This window comes from Microcebus murinus, chromosome 3, assembly GCF_040939455.1.
Source record: "Microcebus murinus isolate Inina chromosome 3, M.murinus_Inina_mat1.0, whole genome shotgun sequence".
Taxonomy (NCBI): Eukaryota; Metazoa; Chordata; class Mammalia; order Primates; family Cheirogaleidae; genus Microcebus; species Microcebus murinus.
In genome coordinates this window covers 80,043,228-80,071,195 of record NC_134106.1, presented here as the reverse complement: position 1 = coordinate 80,071,195, position 27,968 = coordinate 80,043,228, and the positions used below count along the sequence as shown (strand labels likewise).

General features: G+C 38.4%; 1 protein-coding gene across 1 annotated transcript; it reads left to right on the top strand.

Moving 5' to 3' along the window:
* Positions 1–389: 389 nt before the first annotated feature.
* RNF149 (ring finger protein 149) lies at positions 390–27,968 on the top strand. Its single transcript, XM_012740521.3, has 7 exons — positions 390–1,008; positions 10,619–10,869; positions 12,143–12,211; positions 16,456–16,538; positions 18,559–18,655; positions 22,933–23,131; positions 27,225–27,968. The coding sequence occupies exons 1-7, from the start codon at positions 558–560 to the stop codon at positions 27,314–27,316; spliced, it is 1,242 nt and encodes a 413-aa protein (XP_012595975.1). The 5' UTR covers positions 390–557; the 3' UTR covers positions 27,317–27,968.

Genomic DNA, 27,968 nt, shown 5'->3' with positions numbered 1-27,968 from the left:
AAAAGGCGTATGAAATGGTTTAGAAATCAGGGCCTTTGCCATGTGCCTTGCACAGTAAACTTCACAAACTTCTGTTGAGCGATTTCACAACGGCGGTCCCACGCCCGCCCCCAGGGAAGCTGCCTGTTTCTCTATGGGTTACTTCCTCTGGCTTCAGGGGTGCTAGACGTCCGACAGCGTAGGCTCTCCCCTGCCCCAGGGGTTCCTGACTGGCGCAGGCCCTCGCCTCAGCCCACGAGTTCCTGAGGGCCCCGGGACCGCCCAGAGCCAGACACTTGGCGGCAGCCAGCCCGTCACGCCTGCGCACGCCGCCGCGAGTCGGGCGGGGCGGGGCCAGGGTTGACCCCGCCTTCCACCGCCTGCCCCACTCCGCGCCGCCAGGTGCGCTTGCGCCGAGGCCCCGCCCCCGCCTAGTCTCACTGGGGCTGGAATCCGCGGCGGTTGGCGGGCTGTGGAGTCTCTGAGCTCCTCAGCGGCCTAGCCCGCGCGCTCCCTGCGGGCCGCCTGACGCGCGACCCCCGCCCCTCATCCCGTCTCGTCAGCCCGGCGGTGCGGCCATGGCGTGGCAGCGGCGGCCCAAAGCCGGCGTCGGGGCTCATGGCGCGCTGGCGCTGCTAGCCCTGGCCCTGTGCGCGCCCGGGGCCCGGGGCCGGGCGCTCGAGTGGTACTCGGCAGTGGTGGGCACCGAGTACGTGGCCCCGAAGACGAACCTGACGGTGTGGAGCGTCTCGGAGAGCGGCCGCTTCGGCGACAGCTCGCCCAAGGAGGGCGTGCAGGGCCTGGTAGGGGTCCCGCGCGCGCCCGACGGAGACCCCGAGGGCTGCGCGCCGGACACGAGCTTCGTAGTGCCCGGCAGCCGGGGGTCCGCGCCCTGGGTCGCCCTGGTGGCGCGCGGGGGCTGCACCTTCAAGGACAAGGTGTTGGTGGCGGCGCGGAGGAACGCCTCGGCTGTGGTCCTCTACAACGAGGAGCGCTACGGGAACCTCACCGCGTCCATGTCCCACTCGGGTGAGCGCGGCCGGGGCGGGGCGCGGGACCTGGAGCGGGACCTTTGCGCAGGCAGCGGCCGTGTTGTGGGTCGAGGCGGGACTTTGATGGCCCCCGGCTGTCGGAACTTTTCGGGAAGTACTTGATGTGCTCAGAGTGGCTCCCAGGGCGCTGTTGGAAAGGAGGCAGGTCTACGGACAAGATTTGATCTTTGCCTTTGATTGTTGAGGTGAAAGGAAGTGCCGTCTGAGGAGGCAGTGAGGCGAACTAAAATTAAAATCCAGTGGAGGAGGATTGTGGTTCTAACCGGTGGGAAATTTCATGATCCCTAATCATGGATTGTGGTTCTAACAGGTGGGAAGTTTCATGATCCCTAATCATGGATTGTGGTTCTAACAGGTGGGAAGTGTCATGATCCCTAATCATGGGTCCCTTTCCATTAACCACTCCTCAAAGTCAGGGCTGGGGGTGGTGTATAGGAATTGAAGCTCTTCCCCAACGCACTCCAGGATCGGATTGTCCTTTAACCAACATCAAGTGATGTCTTGGTGGCACTCCGATTTCTTCACTTTCATGAAGTATGTGTAAATATTCTAAACTTGGAGTCAGAAAACCTGGATTTAAGTTCGGTATGTTTTCTCACTTCCTAAATATAGGATTATAACACTGGCTATACTTCCAGTCACATTCGTTGGGTCTTGAGTTAAGGTGAAATTTTAAAAGTTAACTTGTGTTCATTCAAGAAAAGACCTTGCTATAATGCGAGGTGACCCTCCCTACGTACTCTCTGCCCAGAGAAGTAGGTTTCATCTTCAGGCATTAATGATAGTTTAAAAGCCTTAAATTTTGCAAAATGTCATCCTTGGAACTGAATTCTAGGTAAGGCACAACAGTACACAGAGAGAGAACATATTTCTGTTATGCTTTCTAAGATCACATTTGCTTTATGCCTCAGTGGCGATTGAGTCATTCTATACTTTGATCCTCACCCCACCCCCAAGTTTCTGCTGTTACTAAGTTGGACATCTTTTTTCCTGTACTTCTGTCTTTTGTTCTGTTTTGGCTTTTTGAATGCAAGTTCAGGACCTAACAGTAAAATGAGGACAGAAAAGTAGCATTGGATTTGGCCTGTTGGAGTGCTGGGAACCTGACAGTTGACTGGTGAGGAAGTGGGGACTGTTAGGACTACTCTGTTGAGAAGGTTGCCTGAAGATTAAGAGGGATGAGCAGAAACTGTAGGGGCAAGAGAGGGTAGTGCAGGAGATGGTAAGGTGTGGTTGAAATTGGGTGGAGTGATCTGTAGAGACCCAGGATAGAGGTGACTGAATGCGTCAGTCCTTTAGAAGGCTAGGTACAGAACCTTGTGAAGGTTTGACCTCCTCACAGGGACTATTCCTCAGTTGCAGCAGGAAAGAGGGGGTGAGAATGAAAGCACATGTCCATGTGATGGCATGTAGCTAGGCACCACCTTTGGTACAGTTATTCCAGTGATTTCAAATCTACTTAATTATCATTGTACCTGAGACATGTTTCCACAAGACTGTCGTGAAAGGCCCTGTCATATTTCATATAGCATTCCAGATACAGCCTATCAACGGTATTACCAAGTTTAGTAGTTTTGTCAAAGAAAAGAGGTTAGTGTGCCATGATTCCCTGATGCTGTTTCCTGTATACACATCTTAAATAGAATTTTTCTTTTAAATGGCAGGCTCAACAGCCTACAGTTTTCTAAATCTATTTACTACATTTTTTGACTTATTAATGACTTAAACATTTTTCCAGGCTAGTAGCAGTTGTTCTAACCATGGTTCAGCAACCTTGCTTACATTATTGGCATATAATTTATCCAGGCCCAGAAAAACACCTCTTTGTTGTTAATTTGAAATCCTCTTCTTGGGTCCTTTTGTTCCCATTATTACACAAGAGTAATCTGTTTGAGAGAAAAGGCAAAAGAAGCAAAATTAACAATTTTCTTAAAAATGTGTTAAAGTACACAATGTGTAGACAGTGTGCTCAGTGTTCTACATAGAGTAGATCACTTAATGTTCCGGAAAGCCCTTTCAGGTAGATACTTTAACCTTATTGTACAAATGACGAAACTGATGTTCAAAGAATTAAAATGATTGGCCCAAGATAACAAGATGATCTATGGCCAGATAATTCTTTGTTGGAGAGAGGGCTGTCTTGTGCATTGTGGGATGTTTAGCTGCATCCCTGGCTTCTACTCACTGTATCCCAGGTAGCATTCCCACAGTTTGACAATCAGAAATGTCTAGATGTTGCCAAATATTCATAGAGTGGGGAGGGGGTTACAAAATCATCCGACATTTTGAATCACCTTTATTTTATTTGGTAGCAGTGTGACTAATGGATTAAACAGAGGAAAAGCTAGAAACAGAGAATCCAAGTTAGACTGTTTGGCTAGTTCAAATAGAAATATAAGGGCCAGTACTATAGTGGTGACTGCAGAAAATGATGAAAAGACCCTTGCAGAACTTGGCCCAGTTAGGTACATGAGTACAACTATATTGTGACATTTGAGAATGGAATTTAGAAGTCAGAAGAGGAGCCAGCTTTTGAGATACTTGAACTCAAGGTGACCATGGAGAGCCTGGAAGTCAGCTCAGACTTAGGCTTCCTATATTTTGTCAAAATGTGGCTTGAGCCAGGAAAAAACTGCTGATTCCATGGTTCTCAGTGTTCTTGTGTAATACTGGTTTTCTATGAAATAGGTAGAGGTTGTCTGCCTGTAAAATTGAATACTGGAAGTCCCTTCACAAGTCTCAGAATTTCTCCAGTTTTTCTGAAACCTATTGTTTGCCTCTACTAGAAGCCAGCAAAAGATGCTTTTTGGATTTAAATCAGTATCTTATTTTGGCTCTAAAAAAATTATGATTTCGGCCGGGCGCTGTGGCTCACGCCTGTAATCCTAGCTCTTGGGAGGCCGAGGCGGGCGGATTGCTCAAGGTCAGGAGTTCAAAACCAGCCTGAGCAAGAGCGAGACCCCGTCTCTACTATAAATAGAAAGAAATTAATTGGCCAACTGATATATATATAAAAAATTAGCCGGGCATGGTGGCACATGCCTGTAGTCCCAGCTACTCGGGAGGCTGAGGCAGAAGGATCACTCGAGCCCAGGAGTTTGAGGTTGCTGTGAGCTAGGCTGACGCCACGGCACTCACTCTAGCCTGGACAACAAAGCGAGACTCTGTCTCAAAAAAAAAAAAAAATTATGATTTCAAGATAATATTCTGTCAAAACAAACATAAGGACTGTTACAATAATGCCCAAAGTTATTTCCATTTACTTTAGTGGACTTATATTGATTGAGCAGCCACTTTGGGTCAAGTATTATACCTGCTGAGGGATAGAAATGCATAAGACACATGCCTGCCCTTGAGGTGTTTATGTTCTAGTGGGAATGGTAAACAGAACTTTCCAGACAATATGGTTTGGATCTTGACAGAATTATATGCATAGGTGGTTAGGAAGCATAGAGGAAGGGCGTCTAATCCGGGTGTTGCAGAGGTGTAGAAGTTAGCTTGACCAAGATAGGTAGAAATTGATAAAAGTCAAATCATCAAAATGAAAGCTTTTATGGAGTATTGGCCTTAACATAGATATGTTGGTTAATAAACAGGCTGATCCTTTAACTAGAATCTTGGCATAGTCTTTTAAGAGTAACACTTTTGTTTTTCTAACAGTTCTTTACTGAGTGCCAAGTGCTAGCAAAGTTTAGAACTATGTTTGAGGAAAGGGCCAGAGTTGGGATGGTGGGGGGCAGGAGAGGTTACAAATATCCCTGTATAAGAAATCCCTTACCTTTAGAGAGTTCACGTATTGAGAGAGGTGTGCTTTGTATTTGCCGAGCATAGTAAATAGTAATTTGTGAGTGAATAATAAATTCTTGATGATCTTTAATGCTACATTGTCACAAATAATCTAAAAGTTTAGATTTGAATTTAAAATGTGTTTTGGTGCTACAGGAAGACAGAAATGGTACCTTATAGCCTAGAACAGTTCCCAGAAAGGTTGAGTTTTGAAAGACAAGTTAAAGTCTATGGGGAAAAATTGTGTAGTGTGTGGTAGAGGTAGGTGGGCTATAAGGCATTCTGAGTGGTAGAAGTAGGGCTGCAAAAGAGTTCTCAGTGAGATTGTTGAGTAGTATATTTGATAAATACAGACTATTGTTGAAGAAGCCAAATTGTCCAAAACATAATTTAAAATTCTACAGTGCCATGAGGGTCCTCCTTACTCACCCTAGCCAGCCATAAAAACATTTATATAATGGCTTCAAACTTCCAAGACATTTACATTTGTGTCTAGTGTACTATTTCCCCTGCTAAGTAGTCTGTAATTCTCCTTATTGGGTCATTTCAACTGTAGTACTAGAAGGTAAGCCAATTGTTCAGATTGATGCATTCATGCAGAAACTCTTTTATGGGACATCACTGCTTGATGCTGGAGCTACAGAAACTAATAAAGAACAGGTAGTACTTGTTTGGTGAGGGAAGGAGACCTATAAAGACATTATAGTAGGTGTGTAACAAGAGATATATCTAAGAGGCATTGATACATTGACTGCAGGTGGTCTGAAAAGCCTTCAGTAGAACTTATGCTGGATTTTAAAGATTTGACCAGGAATTCTCCAGAAGGGGAAAAAGTGGAGAGTATGGCAGTTATTAGAAAAAAGAAAACTTGGAAGTTCTTGGAATTCTCTTGCTGGAACTTTAAAATGTGATTTCTTGCTGCCTGAATTAGTTTTCTAGAACAGAAATCTAATCCACTACTTTAAATATTTCAGTAGCTCCCATCTCCTTCAAGAGAATGTTGAAATCAACTTGCTTGTGAGAAGAAATAGTACACTACTAGCCTCAAATGTCATCTGAAGCTATTGGCCAAGTCAGAATTTTTTACTTTTTTTTTTTTGGTTGGTTTTTGACAAGGTGATAAGAGGAACACAGAAATTTGGAAAGAAATGGAAATACAATTTTACTTTTGGCACAGAAGAATTTTAAATTATATTAAAGTATTTGGCTTGCTAAAAAAATACTATATTTGATATTTATTAGCAACAAGTAAGTTTAGGATCATGTAGTGAGTGCAAAGACATTGTGCTAAGTGTAAGACAAAAATAAAACTGAAACTACCTTCAATGAGTTTTTCTGTCTAATGGTGAGGTGTATAGGTTTTTTTGGAGGGGGAGAGATTGTGTGATGACATTTAGTCAAGTAAGATTGGTGGCAATGATAAGCCTAGGGGAACAAAAATTCTAAGGACTTTTTCTCTCTGGTCCCAAGTCTTTGAGTATCTGTGCTTTCTCTGAAGAAATTCAGCTATTTAGTTTGGAAATAAACTGTGATTTGCTCTCATGTACCAATTAAGGCACAGTTGTACAAAATAACTTGAGCAGCTTAGCTCTTTAGGATTGGCCCAGAGGAGCGGTGATGCCTCCAGAGGTAACGGGTGGTGCTGGCTGCGGTGCCTGTGCCTGGCACCTCTTGGGAGTGTGCAGGTACTGACCCTGAGCAACTGCCCTGCCTCCTGTTCTGCTCCAGAAATGTTCCGGAAAAGCAAATCACAGAATAGAAAGAATCTTCATTCTGAGTTTTGTTAATATAAAATAGTTTCCAGAAGCAGTCTTGCTGCTATGATTATAGTATAGTATGATTATAGCAAACTGTTCAGCCCTCATCCTAGGATGTTTAAAAAAATAAATAGACCGGGCGCTGTGGCTCACGCCTGTAATCCTAGCTCTTGGGAGGCCGAGGCGGGCGGATTGCTCAAGGTCAGGAGTTCAAAACCAGCCTGAGCAAGAGCGAGACCCCGTCTCTACTATAAACAGAAATAAATTAATTGGACAACTGATATATATATATATATAAAAAATTAGCCGGGCAGAGTGGCACATGCCTGTAGTCCCAGCTACTCGGGAGGCTGAGGCAGAAGGATCACTCGAGCCCAGGAGTTTGAGGTTGCTGTGAGCTAGGCTGACGCCACGGCACTCACTCTAGCCTGGACAACAAAGTGAGACTCTGTCTCAAAAAAAAAAACAAAAAAAAAATAAATAATTTCTTTTACCTCAGTGAGCTAAGATTAATTTCCTAGGTGAGAAATTTCAGATTGATATTACAAGTGTTTTCAGCTCAGGGAGTCTGATATTCATGATGGCAATGTCCCTACTCAGTCTTGAGATTTTAGGTGTTCAAGAACCTCTCTAATCTCAGTTAATCTTCCACCTCAACTGGGCTGATCACCATCCCAAATATGTATTTATGATGGTTTCACAGTCTAGCAAACCTCCCTTCTTTTGTTTGGCAGACTGTTTTTCTCTTTTGAAATGTGGCTCAAATGTTCCTCCTGGGGAAAGATTTTCCTCCACCCCAGACAAAATTATTCCCTTCTGCAGCTCTTGGTGTTTGCTTGTTAAATAAGCAGCAGTTCAAAATAGGATCATTCTCATTTCCATTTTATAGTTACAGAAACATTCTCAGGATCAATTTGTCCAGACCTCCAGGCAGTGGATACTAGAGTTAAGATTTGAACCCTGATTGTGTGGCTCTGACACCTGTGTCCCCCATGAGGGGGGACAGGGAAGGAATGCTACCTCAGAGCTGGATCTTCAGACCTTAGAAGTGGCTTTTTAGGTGTTATATGACATTGAGCAACTCACGTAAGATATCTGAGCCGTTGGCTGAGGAAAGGTAATGTGGCCTTTTTCTGTTTCAAGTGAGATATAAATATGAAAGTGCTTTACAGTTGGTTTTCCCCATTACCACACAAAGAAGGTGATAACCAGTACCAGAAACTCTATCAGCTATAATCATAGCATAGAAACAGATTTTTTTTCCTGTATAAAAACTTTTAACTGAGATGGGAACATGGAACATTATACTGTTCTTTCTACTTTAGAACGTACTTGAAATTTTTCACAAAGGAAGGTTTATAAAAAAGGCTTTTAGCTTGTAAAGTGCCATATAATTAGCATAATTGTTTCTATACATATCTTTCTGGTAGATGTTGATTTTCCTGAAGGCAAGAAATCCCTTTTTCCTTACTGTGTCTCCCCAGTGATGACAGGGTAGGTCCTATGAGTGCCGAGAAACTATATTTCTTGCTATGGGACACTTTTAGGTTCAGGTGGGTCATAGGATCAGCTTCCAGACAGGAGCCACCTTAGAAGGGTACCCTTCTGGTATTTCAGTAACTAAATCCTGATAGCTGAGATCTACAGTGGATTTGCTACAGATTAAATTTATCTCTTCAATAAAATAGTCTTAAAATGTGATTTTGTGTAACGGCAGAACATTCTTTATACACATTTAAAATTATTTTTGAATAGGTAATGTATTCACACAGTACAGAATTTTTACTTTGCAAAATAAGGCTCCCACTGTACCCTGCAGCCACCAGCTGCTTTCCCCAAAAGCAGTCACCATCCCTAGTCTCTAGGGTAGCCTTCCAGAGGTATTGTGTTGGTAGGAGCGTACAGCTCTGTGGGGAATTTTTTAAGGACAGCATGCTGTCCACACGGTTTTATATGTTGCTTCTTTTGTCTTCTGTCTTGAGTATTATCATTCCTTTACAGAGCTGCTGCTTCAACATTTATACACATACTGTAATTTATATAGATAGCTGTTTTCTTTTTTGATAAACATTTAGATTGTGATGTTTAAAATTTAGGAAAAATTGTTGACAATAAATATCTTTATAGGTACCTCATTGTATACATGTGTAAGAACATCTGTGCAGTTAAGTTCCTAGACATAGAATTGCTGGCTCAGAAAGTCATGCATTCAAAATGTTTTGATAGCATTGCCTTCTGTACAAGAGTGTAATCATTCACTCTCCCAGCAGTGTGCAAGAGTGCTGATTTATGCTTACTCTTACCAATGTAGTATATCAGACTTTTTGATCTTTGCCAGTTTTACAGGTAATGTGTTTTTATTTGTATCATAACTTTTCATGTGTTTAAATCCGTTTCCTAAGGAAAGACGGCCAGTGGGCACAGGTTTCTTTTTGGGGTGATGAAAATGTTATGGTATTAGATAGTGGTGATGGTTGCACAGCTTTGTGAACCTACTAAAAACTATTGAATTGTGTACTTTAAAAGGAAGAATTTTATGGTATATGAATTATATCTCCATAAAGCTGCTATTTCAAAAACCTATTTGTATTTTCTTTTCTGCAAAACAGATTCATTTCCTTTGTTTTTCTATTCTTTTTGTTATAGGAAATTAGTTTTTTGTCTTTGTTATGATACATCTATTTTTCCTAAGTTATTTGACTTTTGACCTTGATGTTACTGTCTTTTAGCCATGGAGAAAATTTTTCTTTTTCTTTGGTCAAATCTTTTTTTTTTAGAAGAACCTCTGAGGTAGTTTCCATACTTAGCAGAAGTTTTTCTCCAATATCTCATATTTTTAATTCCCATGTTTCTTCTGGCCCATGTGTTTTCTCTCCTCCCACCCTCTTTTTTTCTCTTTTCTGTTTGAGATAGTCTCTCACTCTTGCTACCCGAGCTAGAGTGCAATGGCATCATCATAGCTCATTACAACCTCAAACTCCTGGGCTCAAGGAATCCTCCAGCATCAGCCTCCCGAGTAGCTGGGACTATAGGCACACACCAAGATGCCAGGCTAGTTTTTCTATTTTTAGTAGAGATAGGGTCTCCCTCTTTCTCAGGCTGGTCTCCAACTCCTGAGCTTGATCAAGCTATCCTCCAGCCCTTGGCCTCCCAGTGTGTTAGGATTGTAGGCATGAACAACCTCACCCAGACTGTTTTCTCTTTTTTCAATATATTTAAAATCTTTGATTTACTTGGAATTTATTTCCATGTAAGTTGTGAGAAAAGGATGCAGCTTTTTCCTCCCAAATCATACCTACTTAACCCTACATGATTTTTTTTTTAATAATTCATTTTACCCTATAGCTTTGGAATGTGCTTTTATCATGCACTAAGTTCTTTCATGTATTGGGTCTATTTCTGTACTTTTTATTCTGTCTCATTCTGTGGGCATCTTCATATGTTACTACCACACTGTTTTAATTACCTTTAAAGACTAGTCCAAGTTTTACTATTTAAAAAGTTTCTTGATCATCTTATTTTTCCCCTAAGTGAACTTTAGAAGCAGTGTTTTTAGGTTTTTTTTTTAAATCACATTGATAACTTATGATTATTGCATTAATTTATGGCTAGATTCCTGTAAAATTATTTATTTTATTCCCTTTTTTCTCTCTCTGAATTTATTTTATCTTGTGTCTACTTATGCCCTCAGAGCAATGTGAAATAATAGTAATCATAGTAGAAATTCTCATACTGCCTCCCTGATTTTAATGGACATGCTTTAGGCATTATGTATTAATATTCATAAGTGAAATTAGTCTATATGGTTCCTTAAAGTTTGGTGCTAAACTCACTTGTGAAACTGAATGGTGCTCTGGCTTTGGGGAATAGTTCTTAGTGACTTATTCTATTACTTCTACTGTAATCGGTCTGTTTTCTTTTGGAACCAGTTTTGGTAATTTATAATGTAAATGTACAGATAAGCATAGTACTTTTATATTTCTCTTAACTTTCTTTGTATCTTATTTTGTACTCTTTAATTGGTTTCTTTGTTCTTTCCTACAGGAACAGGAAATATAGTGGTCATTATGGTTAGTTACCCAAAAGGAAGAGAAATTTGGGAGCTGGTGCAAAATGGAATTCCAGTAAAGATGACCATAGGGATTGGCACTCGTCATGTACAGGAGTTCATCAGCGGTCAGTCTGTGGTGTTTGTGGCCATTGCCTTCATCACCATGATGATTATCTCATTAGCTTGGCTAATATTTTACTATATACAGCGTTTCCTATATACTGGCTCACAGTTTGGAAGTCAGGTAATTTTGGATAACTCTTTTAATTTTGCTTTTTAAAAGATAGTTCATGAATAAATGTCATGTACTGCTTAAAGTTATATTTGACCATATTCTTAATTTTATTTTCACTCATGATACTTAAGTAGTCATAATGACTTTTTAAAAAGAATGTTTTAATTGGAGTTATATTAAATTTTCTGTTTTGTGGAAAATTAGATACCTTTAAACTGGGGCTTTTTTTGCATGTTTGGTTCCTGCAGGTACATTCTTTGCCTTTTTCCAGGCATAGAAGAATGACAAACAAGCATGAGACAGAATGGAACTGCCCTCATGTAACCCAGGTTCTCTGACTAGGCCCTAAAGGCAAAGTGTAGAGAGGAAGAGCCTCCTGTCTCCATTGTGGAGCAGCTGGAAAGCCATTTGTCTGTCTCAATGACAGAAAAGAGGATAGTCCAAGAGCCAGAAGCTTCCCAAGGCAGGACATTTGAACTCACATTTAACTCTGTCATGGTGAAATGTTGACATCTCTGACTTGATGACTAGGAAGGACCTTTCTTTTTAAGAACCTTAATAGATGAGTATATGGGATCCCGTCCTCACTTGTTACTTTCTTCCCAACATTGAAATAGAGGGATTGAAAATGAGTTGTTTTCGGACAGGTGCATTGGCTCATGCCTGTCATCCCAGCACTTTGGGAGGCAGAGGCGAGAGTACCACTTGAGGCTAGACGTTGGAGAACAGCCTGGGCAACATAATGAGACCTCCTTTCTCCAAAAAATTTTAAAATTAGCCCAGCCTGGTAGCATGTACTTGTAGTCCCAGCTACTCGGGAGGCTGAGGCAAGAGAATTTCTTGAGCACAAGAGCTCAAGACTACAGTGAGCTATGATCACATCATTGCACCCTAACTCGGGCAACAGAGCAAGACTGTCTCAGGGAAAAAAAAAAGAAGAAGGAAATAAGTATTTTTGATCTCATAGCACTTATGTTACATATAGCTGTTCTTCTATATATTAAGATTTAAATGGTTTTTTTATTGTTTTGGAGGGTTTTTGGGTTTTTTTTTTAAGTTATATTCAGTATAGTTCTTTGACTTTGCCTTTTTTCTTTTTTTTAAATAAAATATATTTTTGCTTCTTTTTTTTTTTTTTCTTATGTTTGTTTTTGGCAGTGCCCAGCAACAGGAGACTTTGCTTTTTAAATGAAATTTTTCTATAGGCTTATATGTGTGAATTTCTTTAAAATAGTGATTTAATTTACATTTTTCAATAACAATAAATATTTTCCTACCCAAGAGCCATAGAAAAGAAACTAAGAAAGTTATTGGCCAGCTTCCACTTCATACTGTAAAGCATGGAGAAAAGGTAATATTTTCATGAATTTTGTTTTGTTATGTGATTTAGACTAAGCAGTGTATATTTATGTGCTTATTCTGCCGTATGAGAAGAGTCTTCCAGACCTGTGCTAGCCACTAGTCACATGTGGTGATGGTGATTTACATTTAAATGAGTTTAATTTAAAATTTAGTTCTTCAGTCATACTAGCTACATTTCAGGCACTCAGTAGTCACAGTGATTGGTTGCTGCCCTACTGGACAATGCCAGCATTCCCACCAGTGAAAAAGTTGTGTTGGTCTGACCCAGAATAACTATGAGGAAACTAAAGAATGTAAAGTCTACACCCTAGATCCTTGACCTTAAACTCTTTTCTGTTAAATCTGAGACTACTTGTCCATTCTCTGTGATTCCATTAAATAGAGGGAGAAAATATTGGGATTTGTGGAGAAGAAGGGGAGAAACTTGTTTTTGAAACTACTTTTTAAAAAAGAAACATTTTGATGTGGCCAATCTGAGACTTAAAAGTTCAAAATCATACCAGAATTTTAAAACATTTTTGGCATAGGACAAATCCTGAATCTAGAACCTCAGATTCTTAAAGGGATGCTTTCAAAGGAAAACTATTCCTAATGCAGTAATATTTATTCTTTTAATAGTCTGTCTTATGTGCCATGAAATGTTGATAACTGTTGACTTGTAGCTATGAATTGTTCAGGTATTTTGATTTTCATGTTATCTAAGTTGCTATTCCACCCTCCAGTCTCCAGTCCCCCTTCAAAAAAAAAAGAGTAACTATACTTACAGTATAATCTCTTCCTCTGACTTTAAAGGTTTAAAAGAAAAATAATACATTAAATTATAGATATTTGATTCTTTTCTAATTTGGAATTTGGTGTTAATGGTTTATGTGATATGTTTAAACTTAAGATACTCTTAGAATTGTATTGGTAGGTACCATTTCTTCCCTAATAGCTTTTACATTATAGTATAGTTCAATTTTAATAGTTTGTCCAAGGTACTGGTTTCTTTCCATGCAAATGTGTTGAATAGAAAAAGTTAAAAAATAAAAACAAAAAACATCATAGTTTAAGGTTAGTGTTTGATTTACAAATCACTGATGGTCCTTGGGGGGAGGGTTTCCAAGTACCTATGACAAAGTGCACACATTCAGCACAGCCAATTACTTGAGAAGCATGTGGTTTTACATTTTTCATGGAATGTGCCTTCTATTTACTCTCCACAGCAGGAAATCTCAGTTCTTAAGCATGAGAAATGTGTACTCATGTGTATAGTCTACTGAATTGAATCTTTGAGAACATAATACTAATATATAAATATAACTGTATAAATTAGATAAATATAATTAATATTATCCTCTTCATGTACAGAACATTTTTGAAAATATGCCTCCAGGGACTGTTTTTTAAAAGTTGTCAGAGTAATGGCTAAAAAAGAGGATCCCTACATGGTTCATGAGTGTATACAGACAGTCCCCAGTTTAAAATGATTTGACTTAGGATTTTTCGACTTTATGATGGTGCAAAAGTGATACACATTCAGTAGAAACCATATGAATACTCATACAGCCATTCTGTTTTTCTCTTTCAGTATAATATTCAATAAATTACATGAATTTATCAAAACTTTCATAAAATAGGCTTTGTGTTAGATATTTTGCCCAGCGGTAGGCTAATGTAAGTGTTCTGAGCACATTCAAGGTAGGCTAGGCTAATGCGTGATGTTCATTAAGTTAGGTTTCTTAAATGCATTTTCAGCTTACAATATTTTTTTTTTGGGTTATTTTTTTATTTTTTCAAAAAATGTGTGTATATTCGTGGGGTACTAGTTCAGTTTTGCCACATTAATATATTGCATTGTGGTGAAGTTGGGGCCTTCAGTGTATCTGTTACTTGAGCAACACATGCCGTACCCAAGTAACCTCCCATCATCCCTACTCCCACACCCCCACACCTTTCTCGGTCTCCACTGTCCGCCGTTCCACACTCTGCTTCCACGGGTACACATTATTTAGCTTCCACTTATAAGTGAGAACATGTGATATTTGTCTTTCTGTGTCTGAGTTGTTTCTCTTAAGATAATGGTCTCCAGTTCCATCCATGTTGCTGTAAAAGACATGATTTCATTCTTTTGTTATGGGTGAATAGCATTCCGTTGTCCACATACACCACATTTCCTTTATCTAATCCTCCATTGATGGACAGTTCCATATCTTTGCTATTCTGAATAGTGCTGTGATAAACATACAAGTGCAGATATCTTTTTTATATATTAGTTTCCTTTAGGTGAATACCCAGTAGTGAGATTGCTAGATCATATGGTAGTTCTATTTTTAGTTCTTTGAGAAATCTCCATACTGTTTTCCATAGAGGTTGCACTAATTTATATTTCTGCCAACAGTATATAAGTGTTCCCTTTTCTCCACATTCTCGCCAACATCTGTTATTTTTTGTCCTTTTAATGATAGCCATTCTTACTGATGTAAGATGATATCTTGTGGTTTTAATTTTCATTTCTCTGATGATCAGTGATGTTGAACTTTTTTATAGCTTGTTAGCCATTTGTCTTCTTTTAAAAATATATATTCATGTCCTTAGCTCACTTTTCAATGGAGTTATTATTTTTTTGTTGAGTTCCTTGTAAATTCTGGGTATTAGTACCCTGTCATATATATAGTCTGCAAATATTTTCTCCCATTCCCAGGTTGTCTGTTCACTCTGTTGATTTTTTCTTTTGCTGTGCAAAAGCTTTGTAGTTAAGTCTCATTTGTCTATTTTTGTTTTTGTTGCCTGTGCTTTTGAGGTCTTAGTCATGAATTCTTTACCTAGACCTATGTCCAGGAGCTAGATTTTCTTCTAGCATTTTTATAGTTTCGGGTCTTATATTCAAACCTTTCATCCATTTTTAATTGATTTTTGTATATGGTGAGAGATAAGGGTCCTCAATATAATATTTTCAACTTGGAGTGGGCTTATCAGGAGAGTTATAACCTCATGGTAAGTGGAGGAACATCTTTATATAGATTTTCTGGCAGTTTTACACCTTAAAGTTGTACAGAAAAATGTTTTTCTTCGATCTACATCTTATCCACTTCTGGACACTAGTGTTTGTTTTCTAATTCTTTCCTTCTGAACTCATTCATAGTAATGTATAAACTTGCAAACCATTGTTAGAGACTTTAAAAATTGTTTCATCCTTCTTGCCTATTATATGATAAATGAGTGGCAGTATTTACCTTCATTGCAGCATATAATTTAAAATGTTTAATTTTAATACAGTTTTTGATAATATCTGCATACAAAATCAAATTTTTACTGCTTTCCTTATTTAACAAGTGGTGCACATGGCTACATGTATTTTTAAATATAGTAATTACATAAGGACAGTGTAGCCGTGTTTCATAAAATAAACTTGCTCAAATCATAGTCATATGTAGCCATTCATTGATAGTTCCTGAATCTGTGTCCTAAAATCCCAGGAAAGAGAATCCTGTTGGTCTGTCTTGGATCAGATGACCACTCTGTTCTTGGTTGCTTTGGTTAGGGGTGGGGTGTGGATCATTTGTTACCTTGGGAAGTAGGGAGGGCTGACACCACTAAAAAGGTCTATGATCCATACATAGATTCTTAGAAGTGGAAATTTTGTCACAAGACTGCTTCCTCCTAGCAATTTTTGTTTTTTTCTATCTTTGTTAATTTGTTGGATGAAAAATAGTAACTTACGGTTTTGTAATTCTTTTATCACTAGTGAAGCAAATATTTTCAGATATTTAACCATTTGCATTTTCATATTTGCAAGTTGTAACTGTTCTTTAGCAGACGTAAATTTGGGGTTTTTTTATGATTCTAGAAAATAAGTAGCTTATTGTATAGTCTTTTATATTGTGAATTTTATGTTTGAAAAAAATTTATTATAATATAGCAGACAGTTATATTTCTATAGTCCTTAAAACATGAATACTTTATTTAAAAAAAACCCATGAACACTAGCTTCATAAATTATAAGCACTGTTCATGTCTGATTAGGCAGACAATGAAATCTTTTTCCTTTTCAGCCAAATTCTTTAGATTATTTCTTCATAGTGGTAAAAAGTAAATACCAAGTACAATTATTTGTGTTTTAGTTTCAGGTTGTGCCAAAGTAGAATAGAATTTATCATTGTTTAGGCAGGATGTAGTGATAATAATAATATAGTGAGTTTACCAAGCATATTCTATATATTAATACCAATAATAAAATCTTTCTTTTTACAGGCAATCGATGGTGATGCTGAAAATTGTGCAGTGTGTATTGAAAATTTTAAAGTAAAGGATATTATCAGAATTCTGCCATGCAAGTATGTTTTTTTTTTTTTTTTATCTACTAAGATGTTAAAAATTGCTTGACAGGTTTCAGGTTTCTGACAAAAGAGTTGCATATTTTTTATGATACAAAGATCCTGCTATCTTGTGACCACCTCATCTTTTAGAAAAGAAGTTTGAACTTGAATATTGTCTTCAAGACTCTTTAAAATTGTGTTGTTTAGGTGACTCTTAAGTGACCCTTAAGACTTATTAAAAATCTTTGTCATAGATCAGTTTTTAGTTTTGTAAGCAAGGCTTCATTAGAATCCTAGGCATTTCATTATACATTTAGCGAGGCAAAAAGTAAGCTGTGTTGGAAGCAAAGAAATTGAAGGACTCAGGGGAGAGGGCCTGGAACAGCCAGGAGTGGGTCAGGAGGGCAGTGGTTTACACCCTCAGTTTGGGTTCTTTCTGAGGTTGTGCAAACTATGTATTCTTCCCTTTACTCTGGTTACACTAGGGGCTTTGTTTTAGCAACAGGAAGTTGCAGTTTTGTTTTATTTTGTTTTGTTTTAGCAATGGGATACTTTGATAAGTTTTTGAAAGAATTTCTTTGTTGGCAGAAGTGTTTATTTTGTGTACAGAAATTATCTTTAAGTCTGATCAAATGTAATATACTTCCCACCTAGTAGAAACAAGTCACAAGTTAATTTATAATTCTATTTTGCTTTGTTTGCAGAGTACTTTAGTATATGCACAAGTACTTTATAGTAGATTAAGTTCTTGATAACAGTTTCCTGAATAAAGGTAGCTGGCTTAAATCTGCAGGCATTTACATGGGGTTGGTGCAGTGGGTACTTAATGAATTTAGGTCAGTATAGGTTAATCATGTTCTGTAGAAAATTATTAAACTAGAAAAGAATTTTTACTCTATGGGTGGTTTAGGGCAAGTCTTCCTGACTTGGAAATGATGCTAATGATGCTGCACAGATGCACAGCACGAAGGCACTGGGGCTAAGCTGAGGTGGTGCTTGACTCTCAAGTGCATATATGTTACACCTGCATGTTCCAATGAGTTTTGACTCCCCCTCTGCATTTTCTTTTGCGCTTTATGTAACAAATTTCCCAATAAAACCAGTATGTTTCTTTTGTGTCTTTGTAAAAATTATACCTTAAATACTGTGATTTTTAACTCCACTAGCAGATTTCTGTTTGAAGAAAAAGTCTTCAAACATGAATAATTATTAAGTATGTTTGTTCCTGGCACAGTTGTATGTATGTTGCATGTCCCCCTCAGAGCAGCCCCTGGTGTAGGTGCATAGAGGGTAGGAATCTAGTTGAGAGTCATAGCTGGAGTTTGAGTCCAGTCTGTCTGGCTCTAAAACCTATACTCTTAATTCCTTTTTTTCATCACACATAGAAAACGGATTCATCACATAGGAAGAAAAGTTAGCCAACTAAGACAAATCAGTAAAAGAAGAAAATATATATCCCTTTTTTCATTTTTATTCTGAAAGTGATATATGCTTACTAAAGAAAAATATAGAGTACACAAAAATGTGTAAGAGAGAAAATAAGTTTTTAAGCTTACCATCCAAAGACGATTTGTTAACATTTGCTGCATTTCCATTTGCATCATTTTATATAAGTCATCTTATAAGATACTATCTTGTATGGTATAGTGTAAGTATACTATTGATACTTTATATAGTCATTTTAAATAAAGTAGTATCAGTTTAGAATTAGTTTATTTACTACTATTATTTTATGCCACATTTATTCCCAAAAGGATTTTAAATAACTTGCAAAGGCACATAAAAATGTACAAGCATGAGGTGAAAGTAAGCCATGCTATTTTTGTGGAGTGAATGGAAAATTTCACTAGAAGTGCCAGATTCTGTTTAACATGGAAGATAAAGTACATAATGATTTATGATAGATGAGTAGACTAGAATGTTGATTTGATGTCAGCTAACTTGTAATGAGAGGGTGAGTTGGTACAATGTCTTATTTCCTTTATAAGTTATATAAAACATTTATTTTAAAACATTAACACATACTTAATTTTTTTAGGCATATTTTTCATAGAATATGCATTGACCCATGGCTTTTGGATCACCGAACGTGTCCAATGTGTAAACTTGATGTCATCAAAGCCCTGAGATATTGGGTTTGTTACGTTTTTGTTTTTATTCAATCTCTGCCCCAGTTCTTCCTGAGTGATTAGATTTCATTATTGACCAGAGGCAAGAGGAATGGGCGAAATGCACCTTATAACATCCTTGTGGTTCTCTGAAGAAATTACTTTATTAGAAATTAAATCTAAAGGCAGTCCAAAAAAATCAATGCACTAAATTTATGATGATAGAATAATATGCTAGATGTTTCTCAGAGAGAACCATGAGCAATATGTTTTGGTTTACTACACTGCAGAATGTATATATGCCCATTAGTTTTGTATAAACAATAATCATAAAATATTTGAAATCTAAGGCACCTCATAAATTTTCTGGCTTAATGTACACATTTTACATGTGAGGAAATTGAAGCCAACACTTCTTGGTATCAGTTCTCCCCATTCCTGGGTTTCAAATAGTGCTGGGGAAATTTGTCCTGCATTGAGTTTGGCCCATCAGTTTGTGATACTTAGATGGTCATAGGGACCTTCCTCAGAAGACATGAGGGCAAAGTGGAAGAGAGATCATAATAGTAGGTAGCCATGTGCTGATGCCTTATATACATAATTATGTTTGATCCTCATGGCTGGTCTATGAAACTGTTACTATCCCTATTCTGCTAATAAGATACTCAAGCTTAGAGAAGTTACATAACTGATGTGAGGTCACACAGCTCATTAACGAGAATCAGCCTTCAAATTCAAGTTTGCTTAATTCCAGGGTTTACACTCTACCCAAAGAGGGGGACATAGAGGGAAAAAATAGCTTTTTCTAGGTGGTTATATTATTTTGTTTTTAGAGTCTCCATACAATCTATTATTAATGTCTCAAAATACTATTAATAATAAAGTTTTTAAATAAAGATCTTCGAGAAAAAGTAATTTATCAAATGATATTTTTCTGGCTGCTAAACATATTTTTAGAGTATTTTATAGATAGAGTTTATTATAGAATTAAAAACTATAGCGTTTTGTGGTTTTTAAAATTTTTTATTTATTTTTATTTTTATTTATTTATTTTTGAGACAGAGTCTCACTCCGTTGCCCAGGCTAGAGTGCCGTGGCATCAGCCTAGCTCACAGCAATCTCAAACTCCTGGGCTCAAGCCATCCTGCCTCAGCCTCCTGGGTAGCTGGGACTATAGGCATGCACCACCATGCCCAGCTAATTTTTTCTATATATTTTTGCTTGTCCAGCTTATTTTTTTTTAGTAGAGATAGGGTCTCGCTCTTGCTCTGTCTGTTCACTAACTTCTGAGCTCAAACTATCCACCCATCTCAGCCTCCCAGAGTGCTAGGATTATAGGCGTGAGCCACCGCACCTGGCCAGGTTTTGGGTTGGTTGGTTGGTTTTGTTTGTTTGTTTTGAGACAGGGTCTTGTTTCTGTTGCTTGGGCTAGAGTGCGATGGCATCATCATAGCTCACTGCAACTTCAAACTCCTGGACTCAACCCATCCTCCAGCCCAGCCTCAGCTTCCTGAATAGCTAGGACAATAGGCACATGCCACCGTGCCCAGCTAAATTTTCTATTTTTTTGTAGAGATGGAGTCTTGCTGTGTTGTTCAGGCTGGTCTCGAATTCTTGTTCTCCCGTGATTGTCCCACCTTGTCTTCCAAAATGCTAGGATTACTGGTGTGAGCCACCACACAGCAAATTTTATGATGATCAGTTTATGCAGCTTTAAGCCATAATGGCTATGGCTGTGTAAGCTTCTGTAAAGGCATGGCTAAAGAATTGACCCATGGCTTGAGCTCAGGAGTTCAAGACCAGCCTGAGCAAGGGCAAGACCCCGTCTCTACTATATATACAAAGAAATTAGCCAAACAACTAAAAATAGAAAAAATTAGCTGGGCATGGTGGTGCATGCCTGTATCCCAGCTACCCGGGAGGCTGAGGCAAGAGGATCGCTTGAGCCCAGGAGTTTGAGATTGCTGTGAGCTAGGCTGATGCCATGGCACTCTAGTCTAGGCAACAGAGTGAGACTCTGTCTCAAAAAAAAAAAAAAAAACAAGAGGCCTCACCCTTAATAACTACTATAATTCTCTGTGAATTATGGTTTTTAAATGTGAGTTCCAGAATGTCCTCACTATGTGCACACAGGCAGGGGGAAGTTCAGCATTCAAGAACTATCTTATTAGAAACTCAGAGAGTTTTGCTGTCTAGAAAATTTCTTTCCTTGAAAATTTCTAAATTATACTTATTCATGGTTTTCAATAATTGTAGCTCTGTTTAGCATGGTATAACATGCTTTCTTCGTGAACCTGGTCCATCCCCTCTCTCTGCTCCAGAAACTGTAGCTTAGATGAAAGGATGAGCCTTTGAGTAGCAGCATTTTAAATAATAAAATATAGGGAGCTTGACAGATTTTTTTCTTAGTGGAGTTTTAGAACTTTTTCCTTCATTAGATATCCCCTGAAGTTCAAAGTTGTTTTAAGGAATCTCACTGACTTTAGCACAAAGACTTTAATCCTCATGAGTTTTCTTTTTGGAAATATAGCTACATATGTATTCTTATATTAAAAATCAAAATTCTTCATCTTACATATGGTTGAGTTGCTTAGAATGTTAATTTCAGAAAGCTATAATATATATTAATATAGTATGTATATCCAGAATGATTATTTTTTTAAGAATAGAACCTATAGTTACTTTAATCTAAGAAATTTGCTTATCTTGCCTTTAAATTTTCCATTTTTAGACAATATGCTATTTTATTTAGACCCATCAGCCCCTTCTGCATTGGATTTTTAATTGACATGCTTTCTTGTAGTAGCTAGTTCTCTATTTCCTCATAGCCATAGTGAGAGTCACCAGTAGTCCTTCACACAGACTTTAAAGGCCATCTTTTGGTTTGCAGCTGGACCCACTTCAGTGTGCCACTTATTTTCATTCATTCGGCAAGCATTGATCAAAGAATTGCCATCTAAGGTGTTAGACCTGAGCTTGGCTCTGGAGAGACAAAGATGAATAAGACACAGCTGCTCCACTCATGAGCTCTTGGGGATTTCTCTTTGTGAACTGGTGGGGCCAGGGCATACACACAGACACAACATGGCAAGAGAGGCATGTTTGAGGTGCCGTCTGTGGGAGCATAGAGGAGTAATACGTCCCATGTCAGGTGGAAGCAGGAAGATGGAGGGAGTGGACTTGAGAGGGGCGGCTGAGCTGGGCATTACAGGATGCATCAGACACATCGGTGTATTGCTGGTCGATGATGTGTCCATGGGGGTGAAGCGATGGGTTGGAGGCTAGCAGGCACTTAGGTTGGGGTCCGGCTGAGCAGGTGCTTGGGTGTTGTGGCGGCACCACAATTACAGGATTTGTCACTGGTGTGTCAGGAGCTGGGATGGGTGGGAGGGTGTTTAGTTACTGATGAGAGAGGGCAGGTTCCAGAACACAGGTGGAGAAGGGGTGCGGGGGCGGAGGGAGTAGCTGGCCAGCAGTTCCTGAGCCCTGAGAGCGCCGGTAGGGAGGTGGCACCCGTGAGGGGTGTTTTTACTTGAAGTAATGGTGAGACTCTAAGCCATGTGTTCACAGTCAACCTGCAGAAAGCCCTCACTTAGTAAGTCACTTGACCAGGAGCACGCACAACACAACTGAGACTCTGGTATTAATCAGAAGAGGTTTCTGCACATCCCCCAGTGCTGAGACTTAGTGTAATAGTGCTGATGGAGTCTTTGGCCCTCACTCTCCTTATTTTCTTTAAAACAGCAAGTGGCAAAGGGAGGGAAGTTAGAGGCAAACTGTAGCTGACAGACACCTCATCTACAATGGAGCCAGAAGTGATTGTTTTTTTTTGTTTTTTTTTTTTTTTTTTTAAGAAAATCAAAATATAGTCTGAAAGCCCTCTGATGCTCAGAGGCCTTGTTCATCTCTGAAACCCTAGTGCTTTACGGTAAGACAGCATGAGGCAATAATTAGAGTTCACGGCTATGGCCTAAATGAGCAGTAGGCAGCCAGACTGGATCCCATCCTCTGTCCAGGAGGCAGGGCAGCATGAGAAAGCTTCACTTCTGCCAAATAGTTTAAAAGGTAGCATTGCTTGTATCAAGGGGGGGAAATGGTTTTTAAAATAAAAAACATGTCATAGAAAGCTGGTTATTGAGAAGTAATTGGTTTTTTCATGGTAGATAAAGGAGACATTGATGTGCTTTTTGCCAGGTTCAGTGTATAAAAGTACAGAATATATTATATGAACGATGAGCCAGATGATAGATAAGCTTTGGTCATGTTACTTAGAAAAGGCATTTTCTTCTGTTGTGATTCTCTAGGGAGAGCCAGAGGACATGCAGGACACGCCTGCTCCAGAATCTCCCCCGGGCAGGCTTCTGGCTGCGAATTTGAGTCTGACAGTATCAGATGATGACAGAAGTGATGGGGGCAGTCGGCCATCGGCTCCCCGTGCTGAATCTGAGCCACCTTGTGATGCCAGCTTTAAAGGAGATGGAGGTGAAAACACAGCACTACTAGGTGAGAAGTCTGCAGATTATAAAACCGTGGAATGTCGTGAGTAGCTGAAAGAAATTAAGAAATATGTAAAATGCAGAAAAGCATAAAGGAAAAAATGGAAACCATAATCTCACACCTAAACATACCATTTTGACATTTTGATAAACATCTTTCCAGTTATTTTTCTAGAAATTTAAAGATGTTTAAGGATGGGGAAGCATGCTGTTAACCTTTTTTACTTACATGCTGTTAACCTTTTTTACTTACATGCTGTTAACCTTTTTTACTTAATATATGAAATTCTTTCTGTGTCAATAAATAGGTAATTTTTTTACGGCTACCTAGAATTACATTTTGGATTTTCTGTAATTTCCTTAAATTACTAAGGGACATTTATTGTCATTAGCACTTTGAAGTCATTATGTGTATATATTATACTTATAACTTGTCTAATTTTCTGTCATTCTGACAGGTAAAATATGGTGAATTGCATTTGTTTATTGATGAGGTTATCCTCTTTTCATATTTGTTGATCATTTTTATTCTCTTATGAATTGCTCATTTAATTCCTAGATTTTCTATGGAGACACTATTTTTATATTCTTAGGGTTCTTTATAATTGAAAATATTAGGTCCTTGTCATATACTTTATATGTTTTCCCTCCAATTTCTGTCTCTTTGACCTTTTGTTGTGTTTTACTAGATAGAAATTAACTTTCATATCAGTTTCCCATTCTTTCATGATTCTGCCTTTGATAATATTAAGTCATGTTAACTTAGGAGGGTCTTTCTCATCTCAGGATTATAAAGATACTGATCTAGATTTTGCTAGTACTTGTGTTTTGTATTTTACATTTAAATCTTAATCCACATGAGTTAAGGTGTGAGGGGAAATTTAACCTATTTTTTCCCAAATGTTTAACCAGTTGTCCTCATATTTGGTGAATAATAATTATTTGGAAATAATACATTTTGGTATTTGCAAGACAAATTCCTTCATCTTTATTCTTCTCTTTAAAAATTTCTGCATTTTTAAAAAATTAATTCTAAATCATTTTGCTAAGTAAAAGAAAATAGCGTCAGAATTTTTACTGGAATTGAATTAACTAGGGAGAATTTATGCTTCTAATTTTTAATTTTGCTGTCCTAGAAAAAGGAAGCTTATTTTTCCAAAGCAATAAGATTCAAACTAAAACAGTTTGCTTCTAACATGTTTAAGATCTGTGAGGCAAAGATAGATAGAAATATTAGAACTTAAGTTTCAGACCAGTACCAGAGGAAGAAAGAATGCATTGTGAAAGAAAAAAGGAGAATGGATTTCAGAGAATTGTAAAAATGTAAGGGTTGAACTATTACAGGCATTCTCTTAACCAGCTCTCCAGCCAAGACTGGACCACTTTACAAGGCAAAGGTAGCATGTTGAATTTATTAAATGGCTCTTTTTTTTTTTTTTTTTTTTTAGGAATTTCATATTGAGCCAGAGTGCATACTAGTGTGATTTTTGCCATTGCCTTCACACTCTAGAAAGAAAACTAATTTTTTTTTCTCTAGTACATGATTACCCTTGAGATATTTAAAGACAAATACCCTTACCCTAACTAAAGGTCCTTCAAAAGCAGTCTCCAGATTTTTCTACATTGTTGTTACTGGTAATGTATTACAGTTTACCATTGCTCAGCTTGATGACCGTTTAGAACTACGGTAATATAATTTGAAATAGTGGGTAGAAATAAAGAAGGTGGAAAGAGGAGAAGCTAAAACCATTCAATCCAACAGTCCCATTACTGGGTATCTACACAAAGGAAAAGAAATCATTTTATAAAAAAAATACCTATACTGATATGTTTATTGCAGTACTATTCACAATAGCAAAGACATGGAAATCATGTCTCATCTCAAACCTGAGTGTCCACCAACAGAGGATTGGATATGGATGATGTGGCGTATACACAAGCACACACACAATGAAATACTATTCAGCCATAAAACAATGAAATCTTGTCTTTTGCAGCCACATGGATGGAACTGCTAGAGGCCATTATCTTAAGGGAAACAATTCACACAGAAGGACACATACCACATGTTCTCACTTTTAAGTGGGAGATAAATAAGGTTTACACATAGAGTATGGAATGATAGTCATTGGAGACTCAGAAGTGGGGAGGGTGAGAGGGGATTGAGGGATGAGATCTTGCTTAATAGGTACAATGTACGCTATTTGGGTGATGCTTCCACTGAAAGCCCAGAGTTCACCACCATGCTATATATCCATGTAATAAAACTGCACTTGTACCCTTAGATTTATTTTTTAAAAGACTGGCGGGGGGTGGGGGGAGAGTGGTTTACAAAGCAACAGAATGTCAGGGTCTGAAGCAGCTGGGTTTCCCCTCCTCCCCATTCAACCATCTTTTTTGGCTTCACAATCTGTTTTCTCTCTTTGTAGTGTTTTTATTCCCAAGTATTGTTCACCAGCAAATTGACAGAGAATTTGTGTGTTAATGTTTCTTCTACCTTGTAACAGTAACAATATAAATTGAGAAAACATTAAATTAGAAACATCAGTTATTTTATGCAGACATTAGTACTTCCAGAGTCTTGCTCTTGCTCAGGCTGGTCTCAAACTCTTGGGTTCAACCAGTCCTCCCACTAGGATTACAGCCATGAGCCACTGTGCCCGGCCTACAGTTTTGTCAATTTAAAAAGTAAATATTTAAAACTTGGGGGAAAGTTTAATAAGGTTACTTAAATGTTATTTCATCATTAATTAAAAAGTTTAAATTGGCAAAAAAAGTATTTGATTTTGCTGCTATAGTTAAGGAAGTATTCTATTGCTGTAAGAAGGCTTTTGTGCTAAAGTAGACTTTGCACTCCTATTTTGTACTCCTAGTAATACTGTCTTTAACCACTTTGGTACGGCGCGCTCACTGGCCGCGAAACCTTGCCCACAGCCTGCATTAATAGTCTGCACGGGCCGGGCGCGGTGGCTCACGCCTGTAATCCTAGCTCTTTGGGAGGCCGAGGCAGGCGGATTGCTCAAGGTCAGGAGTTCAAAACCAGCCTGAGCAAGAGCGAGACCTCGTCTCTACTATAAATAGAAAGAAATTAATTGGCCAACTAATATATAGAGAAAAAATTAGCCAGGCATGGTGGCGCATGCCTGTAGTCCCAGCTACTCGGGAGGCTGAGGCAGGAGGATCGCTTGAGCCCAGGAGTTTGAGGTTGCTGTGAGCCAGGCTAACGCCACGGCACTCACTCTAGCCTGGGCAACAAAGCGAGACTCTGTCTCAAAAAAAACAAAAAAAAAAACAAAAAACAAAAAATAGTCTGCACGATTAGTTTTTGCTGTGCATTGGTGACGAATCCATTTTGCTCTTGTGTGATAAGGAAAGCTTTAAAGCACTGAATGCTTGTTTTACTTTACAGGCAGCTTTACTTGTAATGTAAATCAGAATAGGTAACATATACATATATGTTTTTATTACATTATTTTGAAATGTTCCCAATTTTATTTTGATAAATGAAAAATTAGAAAAGTCATATCATGGCTGTCGGCTCAGTTAACGCTCGGCTGTGCGCCTTCATATCGTGGCTGTCAGCTAAAGTTGATGCTTGGTTCATCTGTGGCTATTGACTATAGTCAACACTCGGCTGTGTGCATTCATCTGTAGCTGTCGACTATAGTTGATGCTTGTACCAAAGTGGTTAAATGCCACCTCCTTCTCTTCTTTGCCATCTATAAGTGGAGGTATAACATACTCACTGCTACCTCGTAGGGTCAGTATATTGTGCCCAGTAAATGCTGGCTGTTTTTGTTGGCAGCAACATCATCACCATAAGTACTTGTTTGACTTTTGGAATTATCTCTAGTGCCACCATCTCAGGCTAAGTCTATTTATGGCACGATGCTGATCAGATCAATTTACTGTACACAGGGGAAATGTTCACCTATTTTTCTTGTTGACTGTCTCTGGAATGGGCTGTCCTTTTGCATGTATGTTTTATTTAAAATTTTCTGTATATCATCTTGAAATGAGTAAGTGTGTTTGTGTTACTGAAGTTCAGAATATGTTGACTGACCGCCTGACACAGGGTGGCTTTTGTTGCTTTGTTGTAGAAGCCGGCAGGAGCACCCCTCAGCATGGAGGAATTGTCTCCGAACGCACTTGCTCACTGAAGTGTCCCCGACAGAACTTTGGCTTGAACTAAAGGACTTTTTTTTTTTTTACACTTTAGCACAGTTTGTATATTTGAAAATAATGTACATTATTTTACCTTTCAGATTCTGGTTTGATATACTGAGGGCTAAGATATTTTATTCTTCTAGAGACTTTTTGATTTATCTTCATATATTTATCTACTAAAATATAGTATTTACAATAAACAATGTGTTGTTTCAGACCATTCTAAAGAGAACTGGGGAAGGCACTCTAATATAAAGAATGGGTGGTGGTTCTAAATACTAGACTAGCTACTACAGTACTGTGAAAACAAGATTAATTCTATTTCTGAAGGTTTTTAGACTAAGCACACCAGTTTTAAACTAGTTGAAGTGGAGTTGTATAATTCGGTTCAATAATTGATCACATGGGCTTTCCCTGGAGGAAGCACATTTTTAGAACTTAAAACTTGTAACTAAAATAAGAAATCTGCAGCTTTCTTGCACATCTGTAATGTATATAGAGATTTCAAAACCTGAGAACCCTTTTTCTTTGTTTGGGATTGTGAGAAAAGCACTAGATGACTTTAGCATTTACATTTTTCCCTTTATTACCCAATTTCGTATGACACCTTAATGGGGAGAGAAATTTGTCCATTTTTTCCTACAAATAAAAAAACTAAGATTCTGTGTTGCACTTGA

Excerpts from the sequence above, each read along its gene's own strand:
- RNF149 (XM_012740521.3), top strand. The coding sequence starts at position 558 with ATGGCGTGGCAGCGGCGGCCCAAAGCCGGCGTCGGGGCTCATGGCGCG. Across the intron at positions 10,870-12,142 it reads GCTCACAGTTTGGAAGTCAG|AGCCATAGAAAAGAAACTAA; the intron begins GTAATTTTGGAT and ends TTCCTACCCAAG. Across the intron at positions 16,539-18,558 it reads ATCAGAATTCTGCCATGCAA|GCATATTTTTCATAGAATAT; the intron begins GTATGTTTTTTT and ends TAATTTTTTTAG.